The sequence below is a fragment of the Cornus florida genome, unplaced genomic scaffold (genome assembly GCF_030987335.1).
Source record: "Cornus florida cultivar Cherokee Brave unplaced genomic scaffold, ASM3098733v1 CherokeeBrave_3.0.0_Hap2_Chr05, whole genome shotgun sequence".
NCBI lineage: Eukaryota > Viridiplantae > Streptophyta > Magnoliopsida > Cornales > Cornaceae > Cornus > Cornus florida.
In genome coordinates, this window is record NW_026775575.1 from 57,310,240 (window position 1) to 57,325,070 (window position 14,831).

Sequence of the window (14,831 nt, forward strand, 5' to 3'; positions counted from 1 at the left end):
AACATTAAAAGAAAAAGTCGAAGTTAAAATTGAAGAGAGAAACTAAACACACCCATTTCTTACCGTGTGCAAATTGCTGAATTGTAAATTTTATTAATAAAGGAGAAATTATTACATAGTCCCGAGTCAATCACCATTTGATACATAAGCAAATGTGTTAGGAATGTATAAGTTTTATAAAACTTTTTGATTGGATGTCAAATAATAATTGGCCATGATTATGTAATAATATTTTTATTAATGAAAGCCACACACAAAGCATTATTGGCGGAACCATAAATGAGGAGTTGTTCCGAACCACCTAATAATTTCTCTCGAGACTAATGATTCCGGATTATATAATAATTTATCTTTTTCAAAGTAAAAAAGTTATCCTTTTTCAACTGATTACTGTGTTATTTATTTTTTTGAAAATTAAGTGGAGTGCAAATATTATTTTTCTTAAGAAAAGAAAAGAAAAAAAAAGCTCTGCCCCAACATCTTGTATTGACATTGGTAACAAAACTGTTGAGCAAAAGGTGATCCTCATCCAGTTTTGAATGAAAAAAAGAGAAGAGCAAAGGGAGTAAAATGGTTGCGCAATTTTATCAAAAAAAAAAAAAAAATGGTTGCCCAATTGTCTATAGAAAATGTTGCTAACAGAATTTTTTTTTTTCTTTTTTCTCAAAATTATTCAAAGCAATCCAGTTTGGAATGTCTATACAAGCTTTTTTATAAAATTATTAAAAGTAAATTTGACTTGCTTCAAAAACTAGAAATCAAAACTAAGCCTTTTAATAATTATTTCACTGTGTTCATTTTTAGAAAACTTAAAATGAAAATGATTAATATTACGATACCAAACAGACCCGTGTATGATTGTATCCATTTCTGGACATTTATAAACCCGACCCATTAAAGTCCGTGAACCAGGACCCGCACCGTGAAGGCGCCAAATTAATTACCCTCAATGCATCTTCAATTCTTCTGGCGAGTCATTCATCTGTGTCTCTCTCTCTCTCTCTCCACACACACATATACACACACACACACACACATACACAGAGTACATATAATTAGCCAGAGGTATGGTGGAGGAAGAGGATCGAAAAACCCCAAGACGACTTTCACTTAAAAACCATCCTAATTTTAATAACTATCCCAATTGGAAAGAAAAGGTATGTCTCTTCGTCTGTTTATATATACATATACATACACACAAATTGGTAATGTCTAATTTGGGTTTTCTTTCAGTTTAATGCCTTCTTAATATCATTTGTTGAGGTTTGAGGAAGATGCATATCACGATTAATTTATGTAATATTATATATTGATATATTTATCCATTTCTCACTGAATTTCCCCAACTCATTAACTGTTATTTACTGAATATTTAATTCATAAAATGTTGCAATTTGTGGGAAGTTTTTCTTGAGAATTGAATAATATTTTATGCACACGTATGTGAATTTTGGACTTTTTGTTTATATATTTTTTATGTATCTGTATAATGTGGGAAGTTGATGAATTATATGTTGAAGTGTAGCTCAGAGAAAACTGTTGCAAAAGGGTTCGAGAGAATCGAGCAAGCTTGCTTTGGAAATTGAGGCTACCTGAGACTAAGGACCAATCTCCCAGTGATAAGGTTCTTTTTCCTGATTTTCATTTCTTATATTGTTCTGTTTCTGTATTGTTACTATAGTTGTCTTGTCTTTGTAATAGTTTGTTTTGATATGCTTTCATTGTGGGGTGTACTATTTATTGGGTCTTTAAACTACCTGTTAGTGACTATCCATTGATGGGTTGTGCTTCCTAAATAAGTTGAGTGACTGTAAGAGTAGTCCTATATGAGTCTTTCTTTTAGATTATCTAATACATTCTGGTCAAACAGACCGTCGAGTGGGTTATCTACTACCGGTAGGCCCGTATTAAAGATAACTGGATTGGTCATAAGCAGGAATATATTTGTATATGTAATAAACAAAAATAATTAGGTTTTTGTATGATTGTTTCATAAATCTTGATAGAAGTCATGGTATGGGGTACATTTTGCACTTTTATATAGGACAAGTCCCTGATGGCTAGCACTTTGTGTAGGAGTAGTTTGTATATATGCTGACATAGTCTCTCAACACTTTCTTGGTGCATATTAAAAAGGCACCCATCAGCTTAAGAAGAGGAAGAGAATTGAAGATTTCTATTTTGACAAAACATCCAACTTAGATAAGGAAGTTTAATGAAGCTAATCTACGTGCCTCCAAAAGATAAGATCTATGGGATGCATGTATTGATATAATAATATTTATGGGAATGATAGGATATGGAGACAAAGAGGTCGACCTAAACAACCTTGTCTGTACGGGATAAAGGCAAGGATGATGATGACAAGGCGGGGAGATTAAATCATTTTTGTTTTTATCTTAATATGATCTCTTGTTTTTAATCAATTTGTTTCAGATGCTAAAGATCATTTTAAATGCAATATAAAACAAAAATACGATGCTATATCCAAAAAGCATCTTAGCTTGCTTTTCCTTATTTTCTATTAAATTTTATTGGTTAAAAATTTGATATAAGAAGTCGTAATATCCTTAGTTGTGTTGGTTCTTGCTTAAAGAAAAATTTACAGTAACATCTACTCATTCCATTGAGGCATCAGTTGAACTCACTATTTCAATGAAGGTGGGACATCACTATATTTCATCTTTTTCATCATTAAAGTATTATCGTCATGTTGTTAAATACTATCATTGGTGTCTGAATTGTATAGGCAGGTCCAGAAAATTATATTTACGCTCCCTTTATTGTGCCGGCAAGATCTCTCTCTCTCTCTCTCTATATATATATATATATATATTATATTTGTAACTTAAGATTTTGCATATCTTACCTAGTTTGCCACATATAACGTTCTATGTAAATATTCTCTTTTTTGTTTCAACTAGTAGATTCATAAAAAAAGTATAAGATTGACCCCACAATGGAAACTCAGTGGTGAGAAGTGATTGCAGCTTCAACGTGTCGCCTTGGCATGTGGAAGATTTGGGTTTTGGGAGAAATGGACATATCAGGCATGACAAAGTTTTTGTGGTTGAAAACAGTTTCTTATGCTTTGTCCTTGGATGATTATTCTAGAGGACTTGCTTTCTTCGGTGCTTGATAACAGAATGTAGTCATCTTAATGGACCAGAAAGGGTCAAAATTGTTAGCTGTTGGCATGTTAGGATGCACCAAATGTGGTCAACTGACTTTAGCCGCCTCCTTGCACATGCAAGGCTCTTAATTATTTATTATTTATTATTCATTATTTTTTAAATAATGTAGAATAAGTGGAAATCCTACAGAGAGTGATACAAATATTGGTATATGGCAACACTAACAATGGTTACTGAGGCTAATTATTATCAATTTTTTGTTGCCTAAAGTTTCAATGTATGGGTTTTCTCTGTGGAGTAAGGGTGTGTGAAAGGGGTAAGAGTTTGGGGTTTTTTTATCAAGCAAGGAAATACAAAATTTGGGCCCGTTATTACTGTTGTTGAAGAAGATACCTGATGTTTTGACATTTGAGACAGCAGGGATCCTTAGAAAACCTTGGTCATCATATCATCATCATCCCTGCCTTAATCCCATATGAATGGGGTCCGCTACATGAATTATATTTTTTCATTCTTTTCTAGAATCATGGTAGGTCAGATAATTCCTAACTGCTAATTTCAAGGAAGAAGGGCTTCATGCTCCTTTAAAAGTCGGAAAAGTGGGTATTTTTATGATAATTGGGAAAACATCTGAATAGATTTTTGTAGTTGTGCCTTGTGCTCCTGAAAGCATAGCTTTCTGCAACAGGCACCACCAAATGGTTTTATTTAGAGAAGAAGCATACACGCTGTTCTGTGCAGGGTTTAGCATACCTGCATTGATTGAAAACTTGCTGGAGCCAATTATGAATAGTTGATCCTCATTAATTGGTACACAAATTCAAAGTAGACTTCCATGCATTCTAAACTTGATGTTTATGACTTTATGATAAACTATGAAACCTCACCAAACTTTTAGTATGCCTACCACTTTTTCTCTCTTTCTCCCTTCAGCAAGTCGTTTCATGTACTCTTAGAAAATTTCCAAGTCACCTGATCCCATAGTGAAGCCAACAGATCTTCTCAATATCTCTAAAGATAAAAATAGAAGAAAGAAAAATAAAGTGAACCTCTCATGCATGGTGGATTGCTGCAATTTTTATAAAATGATCTAGAGCATTGTTATAAACAATCTGAGCATGTCTAACATTTTCTGTAAGATTTTGTAAGGTAATATTTCATATCCTTCTTGTTACACATACCAAAGGAATCTATGCTTTGTACTTATCTTCTTTTTTATTTTATTTTATCAGAAGATTTAGGTAAAGCTTTATAAGGTCCCAAACTCTCTGAAAAAGTGGAAAAGAATTGAGGCTATACCTGTTTCTCGGTGAATATATTCTTCCAGAGAAATTTAGGTATGCTTCACCGTTCTAAATACCCTGGAGGGGAGAAGAAACTATACCCTATTTATCTATTAATAAAGATCGATTTCTCATTATAATCACAGTCTCATTATATACAATAACTCTTGATTAATGTAGATTTAAATCCATGGATTATTTATTTTCTTATATATATAAATATATTTGTGATCGAGTTATATTCTTATTTGGACCTTATTCCTTTTCTTTGTGAGATGTCGTCATCTGGTTGAAAACCTTCAGTTCTCGTTACCTATTTACTAAATTTATTTGGTTGCAGGAGTTTATCAAATCAACCTTCCAGGATATAGTTTCTGATGAATTAAAAAAAATTAAAGACTATTCTTTGATTTCTCTTGGGACCTCAACTGCCCTTGAAGCCAATGATGCAATATGGGAATATGATGGTACTCATACAGCTTATCAAGGGGAATGTGAAGAGATATTGTTAGAAATGCAAAGGATCTTTTACGAGGATATTGGTATGGAACCAAGCAGAAGAGGTATAAATAGTTCAATTTTTTTTTTTTTTTGGGAAGGTATTAAAAAAAAAGAAGGTATAAAAAAAGAAAGAAAAGACTTCAATTTGATCTTTGACATTCATGGGTTTCTTTATAAAAATCTCCATTAGCGTACATTCGGCTGAACTACCTTGCAAATGAATTATGAGAATGCTGCAATGTGAACTGAAACAATAGGGAGATTTTCTGCACATATGCAACCGTATCAGCCTACTTATTAATTAATTATTCTTCGCATAACCCTACTAATATCAGTGTATTCCTTATGCTCTGTTGCGCCCTCCCAAACAGATATACCAACCCTTCTACATTTTATTTATTTATTATTATTATTTTTTCCATTGGCAAGAAAAGCGCACAAACACCACTCACACACCCACTTTGCCCCTTTGGGGACTCAAACCCTCGCCATCCACTTTGGGAGGTAGAGCAGATACCACTAGACCACAAGGCCCTTGGTAACCCTTCTACTTTTTCAATGTGTGATGTTTTTCTAAATATTGTAATGGTTTCATTATTGCTTGAGACTGACAGAATTAGGGAAAGCAAACATGGAATTTTATTGTTAAAAGAAAATAATAATAAATAAAATTTCTTTAAGGCTTATATTTGATCAAATCATAGTTTCAAAAATATAATGCTTACCTCACTTCTTGCAGAATCAGAAAACCATACCAGAATATGGGAAGATGAAGAAGATGAGTATTTGGCTCGTGCAGTGTATGAGCATATGAATCTGAATGATAAGCAGGTATAATACCCACAACCGTGAAAATTTTACGTATGAAGTTGTCTCCACAAATGTTGTAATATGAATACTTAGCTCGTGTAGTTTGTGAGCATGTGCATCTGAATGACGAGCAGGTATAATAGCCACAACCATGAAATTTTACGTATGAAGTTGTCTCCACAAATGTCGTAATATATCCAACAATTATTTATTGATTTAAATAATTATAATAATAATTCATGAGCCAAATATCTGCCTAGTACAATTAGTGTAATGTAGAAAATATTTATTGTTAATAATTAGGTGGGTAGCTTTTAGTTAACACTGACCATGCATTGCAGTCATTGGTGATATCAAGTATTTGAATTTGTTGGAAATTATTAACTTAATACCGACCATGCAATGCAGTCATTGGTGATAAAAAGTATTTGAATTTGTTGGCAAAAAGATGCCCATGGTGCACATGCATTGCCCCAATTTAGAGGTTCATTTACTCCTACTCCTTTCACAACCCCCCTTTGGCTTGGTAAGCACGGGAAATATTTTAAAACAAAAGATAAACAAAAAGTGCAGCCACTACGTAACTAAGACAACCAAAAGTTACTAGTGCTAAACTTACTGAACTGCCACCTATTCAGGAAAAGAAAAATAAGATATGTACAAACTATTCCCAAAATTGTTGGGATGAACGTATATAAGGAGGTTAATCCCCATCCAATTACTGATGCCATTCCATGGGTTCCCAGAGTTCTGACATAATTCTCAGTTAGCTGGAGTATATATCATCTTTTTTATCAGCTATTAAGCGATGATAAAGGTATGTCTTTTGTGAAAAACTGTGGTACCAGCTTAACAGTCCATGTATCAGAGTGCATTCTGAGGAGATTACAAAATTTCCATCAGTGCATCACTTCCCATCTTCAGGCTTCTTAGATATGGGGGCGATTCCTTGAAGCAATGGGTTTAGCTGACAAGCATGGGAAGGCAAGATTGAGTTCAAGAATAGCCACTTTGTGCAATATAATACTGAACTATGGATTTGTCTCAAAAGTAACTTGGTAAAATTGGCGTACTCAATTTGAGAGCCTGACTATCATTATATGCAAGAGGAAAATTACAAATATGGAAAAGAGAATAAAATCAAATCAGAATAAAGAGAACAAAATCAAATTAGAATAAAAATAAAATCCCTAAACATTAGCCTATAATGAAGACCCAATAAATCTGCCACAATAATTGAGTCAACTTATAGATATGATTTCCAATACTCCCCCTCAAGTTGGAGCAAATATGTTGACCAAGCCCAGCTTGACTATTGAAGACTGGAGAAGAGAAGGCCCAACAGACTTTGTGAATACATCTGTAGTCTGTTCTGAAGAGGGAACAAAAATAGGATTAATGATACCTGATCGAACCTTCTCTCGAATAAAGTGAATGTCTACCTCAATATGTTTCGACCTTTCATGTAAAACAGAATCGGAAGCAAGCATAATGGCTGATTTATTGTCACAAAATAGCCTTGAAGAACCTTTCTCTACGAGACCCAACTCTCCCAAAATTGATTGAAGCCAAAGGAGCTCACAAGTACTTTGAGCCATAGCTCGGTATTCAGCTTCAGCAGAGGATTTGGAGACAACAGCTTGCTTCTTACTCTTCCATGATATGAGATGATTATCATAGAAAGTACAGAAGCCAGAGGTAGAACGTCTATCTGTCTTACATCCAGCATAGTCTGCATCAGTAAAGCATGAGAGTTCAGACTGATTACTTGAGGCATAGAACAGACCAAGACTAGGGCATGACTTAAGATACCTCAAAATATGGTAGACTGCATCCATATGAACTGAGCGAGGGGCATGCATGAATTGACTAACCACACTAAGAGCAAATGTCAAATCGGCCCTTGTGTTAGTCAAGTAGATAAGACGACCTACTAAACGTTGATACACGGATGGATCTGAGAGTAATTCCCCTGACTCAACAAAGAATTTGAGATTGGAGTCCATAGGAGTGGAAGCGGGTCGACACCCAAGCATGCCAGTATCTTAAAGAAGATCCAAAATATATTTCCTTTGAGATAAATTCCACGACGGGATCTAGCAACATCAATTCTAAGAAAATATCGAAGAGGACCTAAGTCCTTCACATCAAAGGACTTTTGAAGATGAAGTTTCGCCTGAGCAATCCTTGAAGCACCATCACCTGTGATAATGATATCATCCACATATACCAATAACGTAATGCAGCGACCATCATAGCGACGTCGAATAAAACAAGTATGGTCTGAGTGGTAGCGCACAAAGCCCATGGATAAAACAACATCGCTAAAACGACTAAACCAAGCTCTAGGAGATTGCTTCAGACCATAAAGAGACTTCTGCAGCCGATAGACTTTCCCAGCATACTCCCCCTCAGCCCGAAATCCAGGGGGTGGATCCATATATATAGTCTCAAGTAAGTTTCCATTAAGAAATGCATTCTTGACATCTAACTGATGCAGAGGCCAAGAATGGGCCGCAAACAAGGAGATAAGTAGTCGCACAGACGTCAACTTTGCCACAGGAGCAAAGGTAGCACCAAAGTCTTTACCCGGAATCTGAGTAAAGCCTTTTGCCACCAACCGAGCCTTATACCGATCAATAGAACCATCAGCTAAGTACTTCACATTAAAGACCCATTTGCAGCTAACCGTTTTCTTCCCAGCAGGTAAAGCAACAAGTTCCCTTGTATTATTATGTTGTAAAGCATCCATTTCTGTTGTCATGGCAAACACTCAATTGGGATCCTGGAGGGCCTCTGACACTGATCGAGGAATAGAAACGGTCCCAATCTTGCCCAGGAAGGATTTATATGCACCTGAAAGACCATCATAGGAGACATACTGGGAAATAGGGTGGTTAATGCTACTAGAGAAACCATACCAATTAGGAGGGTGACGATCACGGGTAGGATAACGGGAGGTATCCTCAGGAATGGTAGGAGCCATAGGAGAAGGAGAGTTACCTGGACCTGGTTCTGAAGATGATTCTGGCAGGGGAGGTTGAGTGCGATGGCGACGAGAGTAGACCTGCAAAGGTGGAGGGGAACCCTGCATGGATGGAGAAGGAGATTCCGAGACAGTGTGATTTTCAAAGAGAGGAACAAGACGAGTAATAGGAGAAATCTCCTTCTCCAGACCACAAGAGAGAGAATCCTGTACCACAGAATTAGTACTATAAAAAGGAATAGTTTCATGAAATGTCACATCAAGAGAATGATACATATGTTTGGCCACAGGATCATAACAACGATAGCCCTTTAACATAGCAGAATTCCCCAAGAAATTACACCTAATTGATTTATCATCAAGTTTATGACGAGAAGGACTACGGTTATGAAAAAAAAAAAGTACAGCCGAAAACATGAGGCAGAAGGTGAAACAATGTATAATCAGGCTAGAGAATCTGAAGTGGGGCCTTACCACCTAAAACTCGACTGGGAGTACAATTAATCAAAAAAGTAGCTGTAAGAACAGCCATGTGCCAATAGAATTTAGGCACATGCATACCACTCAAAAGACATCGGACCATAGACATAAGATGACGGTTTTTGCGTTCAGCCATGCCATTTTGCTCAGGAGTGTAGGGGCAAAGTGAGTTGATGTAAAATCCCCTTTTTATTAAGTTCAGTCTGCAACTCATTTGAAACATATTCACTTCCATTATCAGAATGAATATGACGGACAACAGTGTTATACTAGGTTTTGATCATTTGAAGAAACTGGGTAAATAAAAGAAACACATCAGATTTCTTTTTCAATAAATAAACCCAAGTACAACGAGAATAATCATCAATAAATGTCACATAATATCGATGTCCAGTGAAAGCAGTAATTGGGGAAGGGCCAAATATCAAAATGAATAAGATCAAACATACTAGGAGCATGACTCATATGAGAAATATAGCTAGTTCTAGTATGTTTAGAAAGCTCACAAACTTCACATTGAAACTTATGGTCCTTACATGCTTTATTTAACGAAGGAAACAATAGACATAGATATTGAAAGTTTACATAACCCAAACGTGCATGCCACAGACTAAAAGTGCGAAAAGAAACATCATAAACACTAGAAGTAGGTAGGACAGAAGCTTGAAGTCTCATTCCTGGTGGTTCCCCAAAGTAGTAAAGCCCGTCACACTCATAACCCCTGCCAAAAATCGTCTTCGCACAAAGGTGCTGCAACAAACATTGATCTGGTAAGAATATAACTGCACATTGGTGGTTTTTTGCAAACCGGCTAACAGATAAAAGGTTAAAGGCAAATTTAGGTACATGAAGGACAGATGAAAGAGTAATATCAGGAGACAGACAAATATCACCCTTACTGTGAATGTAAGATGTAGAGCTATCCGTAAGATACACAGATTGGGTAACAGGTATGACATTGGAAGAAAAAACTGATAACTCACCAGTCATGTGATCATTGGCCCCAAAATCTAGAACCCAAGTGGGCTGCTTGGCCTTAACATGAAATGCAGTAGGAGTACCTATAGTAATAGTGGCAGTGGGAGCAGCTGAAGGAGTACCAACTCTAGAAGCAAGGGAGCCAAGCTGGTCTTGGATCTGCCCAATTTGAGACTGAAGCTGGCTCAGTCCAGGAAATACAATAGATCCACCAGTAGTAACAGAAGTCTCTGCAACAGCTGCAGTACGAGAAGAACCAGTTTCAGATAAACAGTTCCTAGAAAATTTCTGCTTCAGTTCAGGATGAAGTTTGAAGCAATGAGCCTTAACACGTCTAACCCCTCCACAATGGTGACAACTAATCTAACCTCCAGAAGCACGTGATCCAAAGTTGGCTGCAAAAGCCATACTATCCCCAGCAGGCTTAGACACTGGTTGAGGAACAAGTGAGGGCTGAATTAAACGGTGCCTGCGTGCTTCACCATCAACAGTAGCAAAGGCTTCCAACAGGGATGGCATTGGTGATGAATTCAAGATCTGAGACTTTAGTGGTTCAAATTCTGGGTGTAATCCCATAAAAAACTGATAGGTATATTGACGATCAAAACGTTTGACAAGAAGAGAGGCTATCGTGGAAGGAAATTGACTGAGAGGCTCATATTGAGTTAGTTCCTCCCAACGAGATCTCAAATACCCAAAGTAATCAGCTATAGACAAATTCAGGCCTTCCTGCGAGGCCTTAGCAATATCTTGGTATAATTCAAAAATACGAACATCATTCCTAGAACGAGCATACATTTGATTCAAATTAGTCCACAAGTCATTAACAGAGTCATAAAACATGAATATATTATAATGCGTTCCTCCATAGAATTAAACATCCATCCTAAAATGGTGCAATTGTCCATATCCCACTGAGCATATTTATGATTTTTAATATCTGGCATCTTTTCAGTACCCAAAATCCACCCTGATTTGCCTTTTCCACCAACATAGAGGCGGAGGGAACGAGCCCAGGATGCAAAATTACGGCCATTCAACAGCACACTAGTAACTCGTTGAGCCAGTGTGTGTTGCGCCGAAAAAAGAGTTTCTTTATTATTACTTGATTCAGCCATAATATTAAATAGAACAATTCAACAGATCACCAATAATTTCAAATAAAGGAGGAATAAACCTGATTTTGATCAAACTAAGAAGCCGGAGACACGGCGGTCTGATCTGAAAATGCTGCTGAATATCCCGGCAGCCCTAAAAAATTACAAACACGTCTTCGGACCCTTAGTGCATGAAAAAGATTAAGGGAATACCCCTACAGGGGTCGAACCTAGAGGAGATTGGCTCCTCGCAACAGCGGCCTGAAGAAGAGAGAGGGTCTGTGAAGAAAAGGGAAAAAGAAATAGGGAAGGGGCTGTGACGAGATAGAGAGAGAGATCAAAAGAGGCGGTGAAAGAGAGAGAGAGGGGGGAGGCGTAGGTTTGAGGCTCTGATATCAAAAAGTAACTTGGTAAAATTGGCGTACTCAATTTAATAGCATACAAGAGGAAAATTACAAATATGGAAAAGAGAATAAAATCAAATCAGAATAAAGAAAATAAAATCAAATCAGAATAAAAATAAAATCCCTAAACATTAGCCTATAATGAAGACCCAATAAATCTGCCACAATTATTGAGTCAACTTATAGATATGATTTCCAACAGTCTCCAATCCATCCCTCCCATTATTCTTAGTAAGCGGGACCAACATAATTGCCTTTAAGGTTCATAGATCTGATTCTGTTATCAGACATTGTGTTTAGGGGATACCTCAAGCAATAGAGGAACTTTTCTCCATTTACCTGTCTATATATGTGGTGCTCAGAAACAAAGAGGTCTTGAGTATCTAAGGTTGTGGTTTAGGAAAATATTAGACGACTGGCTGCAGGGGGAAATCCCATTGCTTTACATTTGAAACCAACTTCTACAACTTTGATATTCTTATGGCTGACTTGGGGCCCATATAGCTTCATATAAAAAAATAATAATAATGAACATTTAAGAAGGGAACAAAAAAAACACATGTACATTACTTTAGGATTGGCTAGTATTTTCTTTTCAATACAAGTATTTATTTATGGACAAAATCTATTTTTGCCCCAAAAAAAAAAAAAATATTGCAAATGCTATAACCATATCTATATTAATTGGATACAAAAACCCTTATGTCAGGAATATTGTTAAGCTTTTTATCAGGGATGTTTGATTTTTAGTTTCTTTCTCTGTGAAAAACAGTCTGGTACTAAAATATTGGCAAATTGAGGGGGAGAGAGGGTGGGAGGGAGGGAAGAAAGGATGGGAGCTTGGTGACAAATATTTTTGTTGATATTATTGTATAACCCATGGAGACAGCCGTTAATTACCATAAGCTGCTAGTACCTCCAATTTCAAGGAGTCATTTTAAAGTCATCTTCAAGCAATTGATTTCACAAAGTTTTATACATCCATCTAAAATCACAGATTGAGTTTTATGCAGGTTGTAACTTCAACATATGAAACACTATTAGTTGCTTCCTTTTTGACAAATCTCTCATATTTTGTGTAACAAGTCACTGTTTGCTTCTTCTTCTCCCCCCCCCCCCCCCCCCATTATCTGATGATTTTATTTCTATTGTTAAGTATCTTGACGTCAAGTTTTTTTTTTTTTTTTTAGTATTTATAGAATAATATCCATCTATTGCTGCTTTCTTCATCCCAAATAACTTGCAGACTCGATGAACTCGTTAAGTTAATTTTCCTTTTTTTCTTTTTTTAATATTGGTAATAGGTGCACGAGGTGATCTGGTGCCCCATCTGCAAGCAAGGAGAGTTGCAAGAGAACTACTGTCATATTTATTGCACCCTTTGTGAACTTAAACTCAACAGAGACAACGAGGTCCCACTATTTCTTCTTGATCTGTTTATGTCTGCATGCAACCAATTCTATATGATACTGGTTTGGGACCTTATGATGTTTGTGAACCGAAATGTTGATTGCTTATAACATAAATTTTGTGAAGAGGTTATTTTTAACTTTTACACCAGTGTTAGATGAATATATCATGTTCTCATTGTGATTTAAATCTCCTTTTTGTTGTAATTATCCCTATACTAGCAAAGTCTCACAATTTCCATTATTTGTTTATGGACCTCAAAAGAAAAAAGCTAATGCCTTAGGTAAGCGACTTAGAGGCCTGTTTGTCATACCAGATATCCATTCCAATTTTCTGCTTCTGTGCAATTTTTATAATCAAACTCTGCATGTAACAAAACCTTTTTGCAGTGACAGTATATTACTTCTTTGTTTTGTTCCTATTGTTTGTTTATTTGAATTCTTTTTTAATGAAACAAATGGAGCCTCATGAACTTCACTTCCAAGTATGAAGTATGTTAGGTTCCTCCACCACTTTATTCGTGGGTCCCTTAGTAGACTTTATACTTAATTTTAAAGCGGTTCTGACAAAAAGAAAAGAGAAAAAGGCTTAATTGAGTTTAAAATGTGCTGAATATTGTAAAATTGGCATACAATTCATGGATCATATCTAGCTCAATATGCATGCTTGCTTGTTTTATTGAACATGCGCCTCAGTTAGATTCATCCTTGGAACTTTTCAGTGTTCTGCAGCTTTTTAATATCTTCCTTATTAGTTTCTGGATTTGGAATGTTCGTGACTGCATGTCCTGCTCTGTCTATGCCCACGAAGAATAGAAGATTTTTATTGTGATAAGTAGTACAAATGCATTAACAGACATGAAAGAGATCCTGGAATATGATTCTTACTATTTTGGTTGCTTTGGCCTTTTAGGTTACTTTGGACTTGTTGCGGATTCGGTTAGCAGATGCTTATGGAGAACATCTTAACAAGGGATGTAGATTGAAACCCAAGATCTGCATCAAAACTAGATTCGAGTTGACTGCACTGTACATCGAGTGTCAAGGATGCAATACTTTTGAAGTTGTAATATAGCTAATGAGTTTTTGTAGGAAAGCATCAAAGTTTTGTTACATTGGCTGTACGTAATAGACTCTTCTAACCTATGACTTCAGTTCGGTTTTATCAAACTATATAGTATGTCTTTGTTTTGCTGCCTCTCTGTGTATATGCATTACATACAGATGTGAGATATGTATATAGACATGTAGCTGTATGACAATGGATATTTCTTTATACGCCGTCTTTTTTTCTACAAGTCTATTATTTTATATTTGTGGGAAAAAGTAGCATAAAAGTTTGAACTGTACTGCCCATATTACATACATTAAACCATGGCATTTTCATTCTTGAAATTGTTATAATTATATGACTCTAGATTTATGTTATTTATAGTTTTTTTCTACTTGGATGGGCATGTGGTGAAACGTTGTTTCTCGGTACTATTGTTGTGGCCTTGGTTTTTCATTTTTGCATTTCACCTCCAATTTATTCAGAAGTTTCAGGTGCTCAGAATTTGAACGGCAGTGCAAACAATGCTGCTTCAATTAGCGAAGGACAGATTGGATCGTTCAATTAGCAAAACAACCCTAAAGCATCTATTTGTGCAAATAAGTTTCACTCGTCCAAATTACCCTTGTGGAGACAAGTTACACATTATTTTTAAAAAAGTCATTTTATGAAATGCCAAAAAAGGAACACCGCTAAAG

The 14,831-nt window shown here is 36.0% G+C and overlaps 1 protein-coding gene across 1 annotated transcript; it reads left to right on the forward strand.

Annotated features, from left to right (window-relative positions):
* The first annotated feature begins 979 nt into the window (after window positions 1-979).
* Window positions 980-14,358, forward strand: LOC132306542 (uncharacterized). Its single transcript, XM_059803959.1, has 6 exons — window positions 980-1,157; window positions 1,526-1,624; window positions 4,758-4,980; window positions 5,658-5,749; window positions 12,978-13,085; window positions 13,996-14,358. The coding sequence occupies exons 1-6, from the start codon at window positions 1,068-1,070 to the stop codon at window positions 14,155-14,157; spliced, it is 774 nt and encodes a 257-aa protein (XP_059659942.1). The 5' UTR covers window positions 980-1,067; the 3' UTR covers window positions 14,158-14,358.
* Window positions 14,359-14,831: the final 473 nt, after the last annotated feature.

Coding starts and splice junctions, on each gene's coding strand:
- LOC132306542 (XM_059803959.1), top strand. CDS start 1,068: ATGGTGGAGGAAGAGGATCGAAAAACCCCAAGACGACTTTCACTTAAA. Junction 1,158..1,525: donor ATCCCAATTGGAAAGAAAAG/GTATGTCTCTTC, acceptor GTTGAAGTGTAG/CTCAGAGAAAACTGTTGCAA. Junction 13,086..13,995: donor AACTCAACAGAGACAACGAG/GTCCCACTATTT, acceptor TTGGCCTTTTAG/GTTACTTTGGACTTGTTGCG.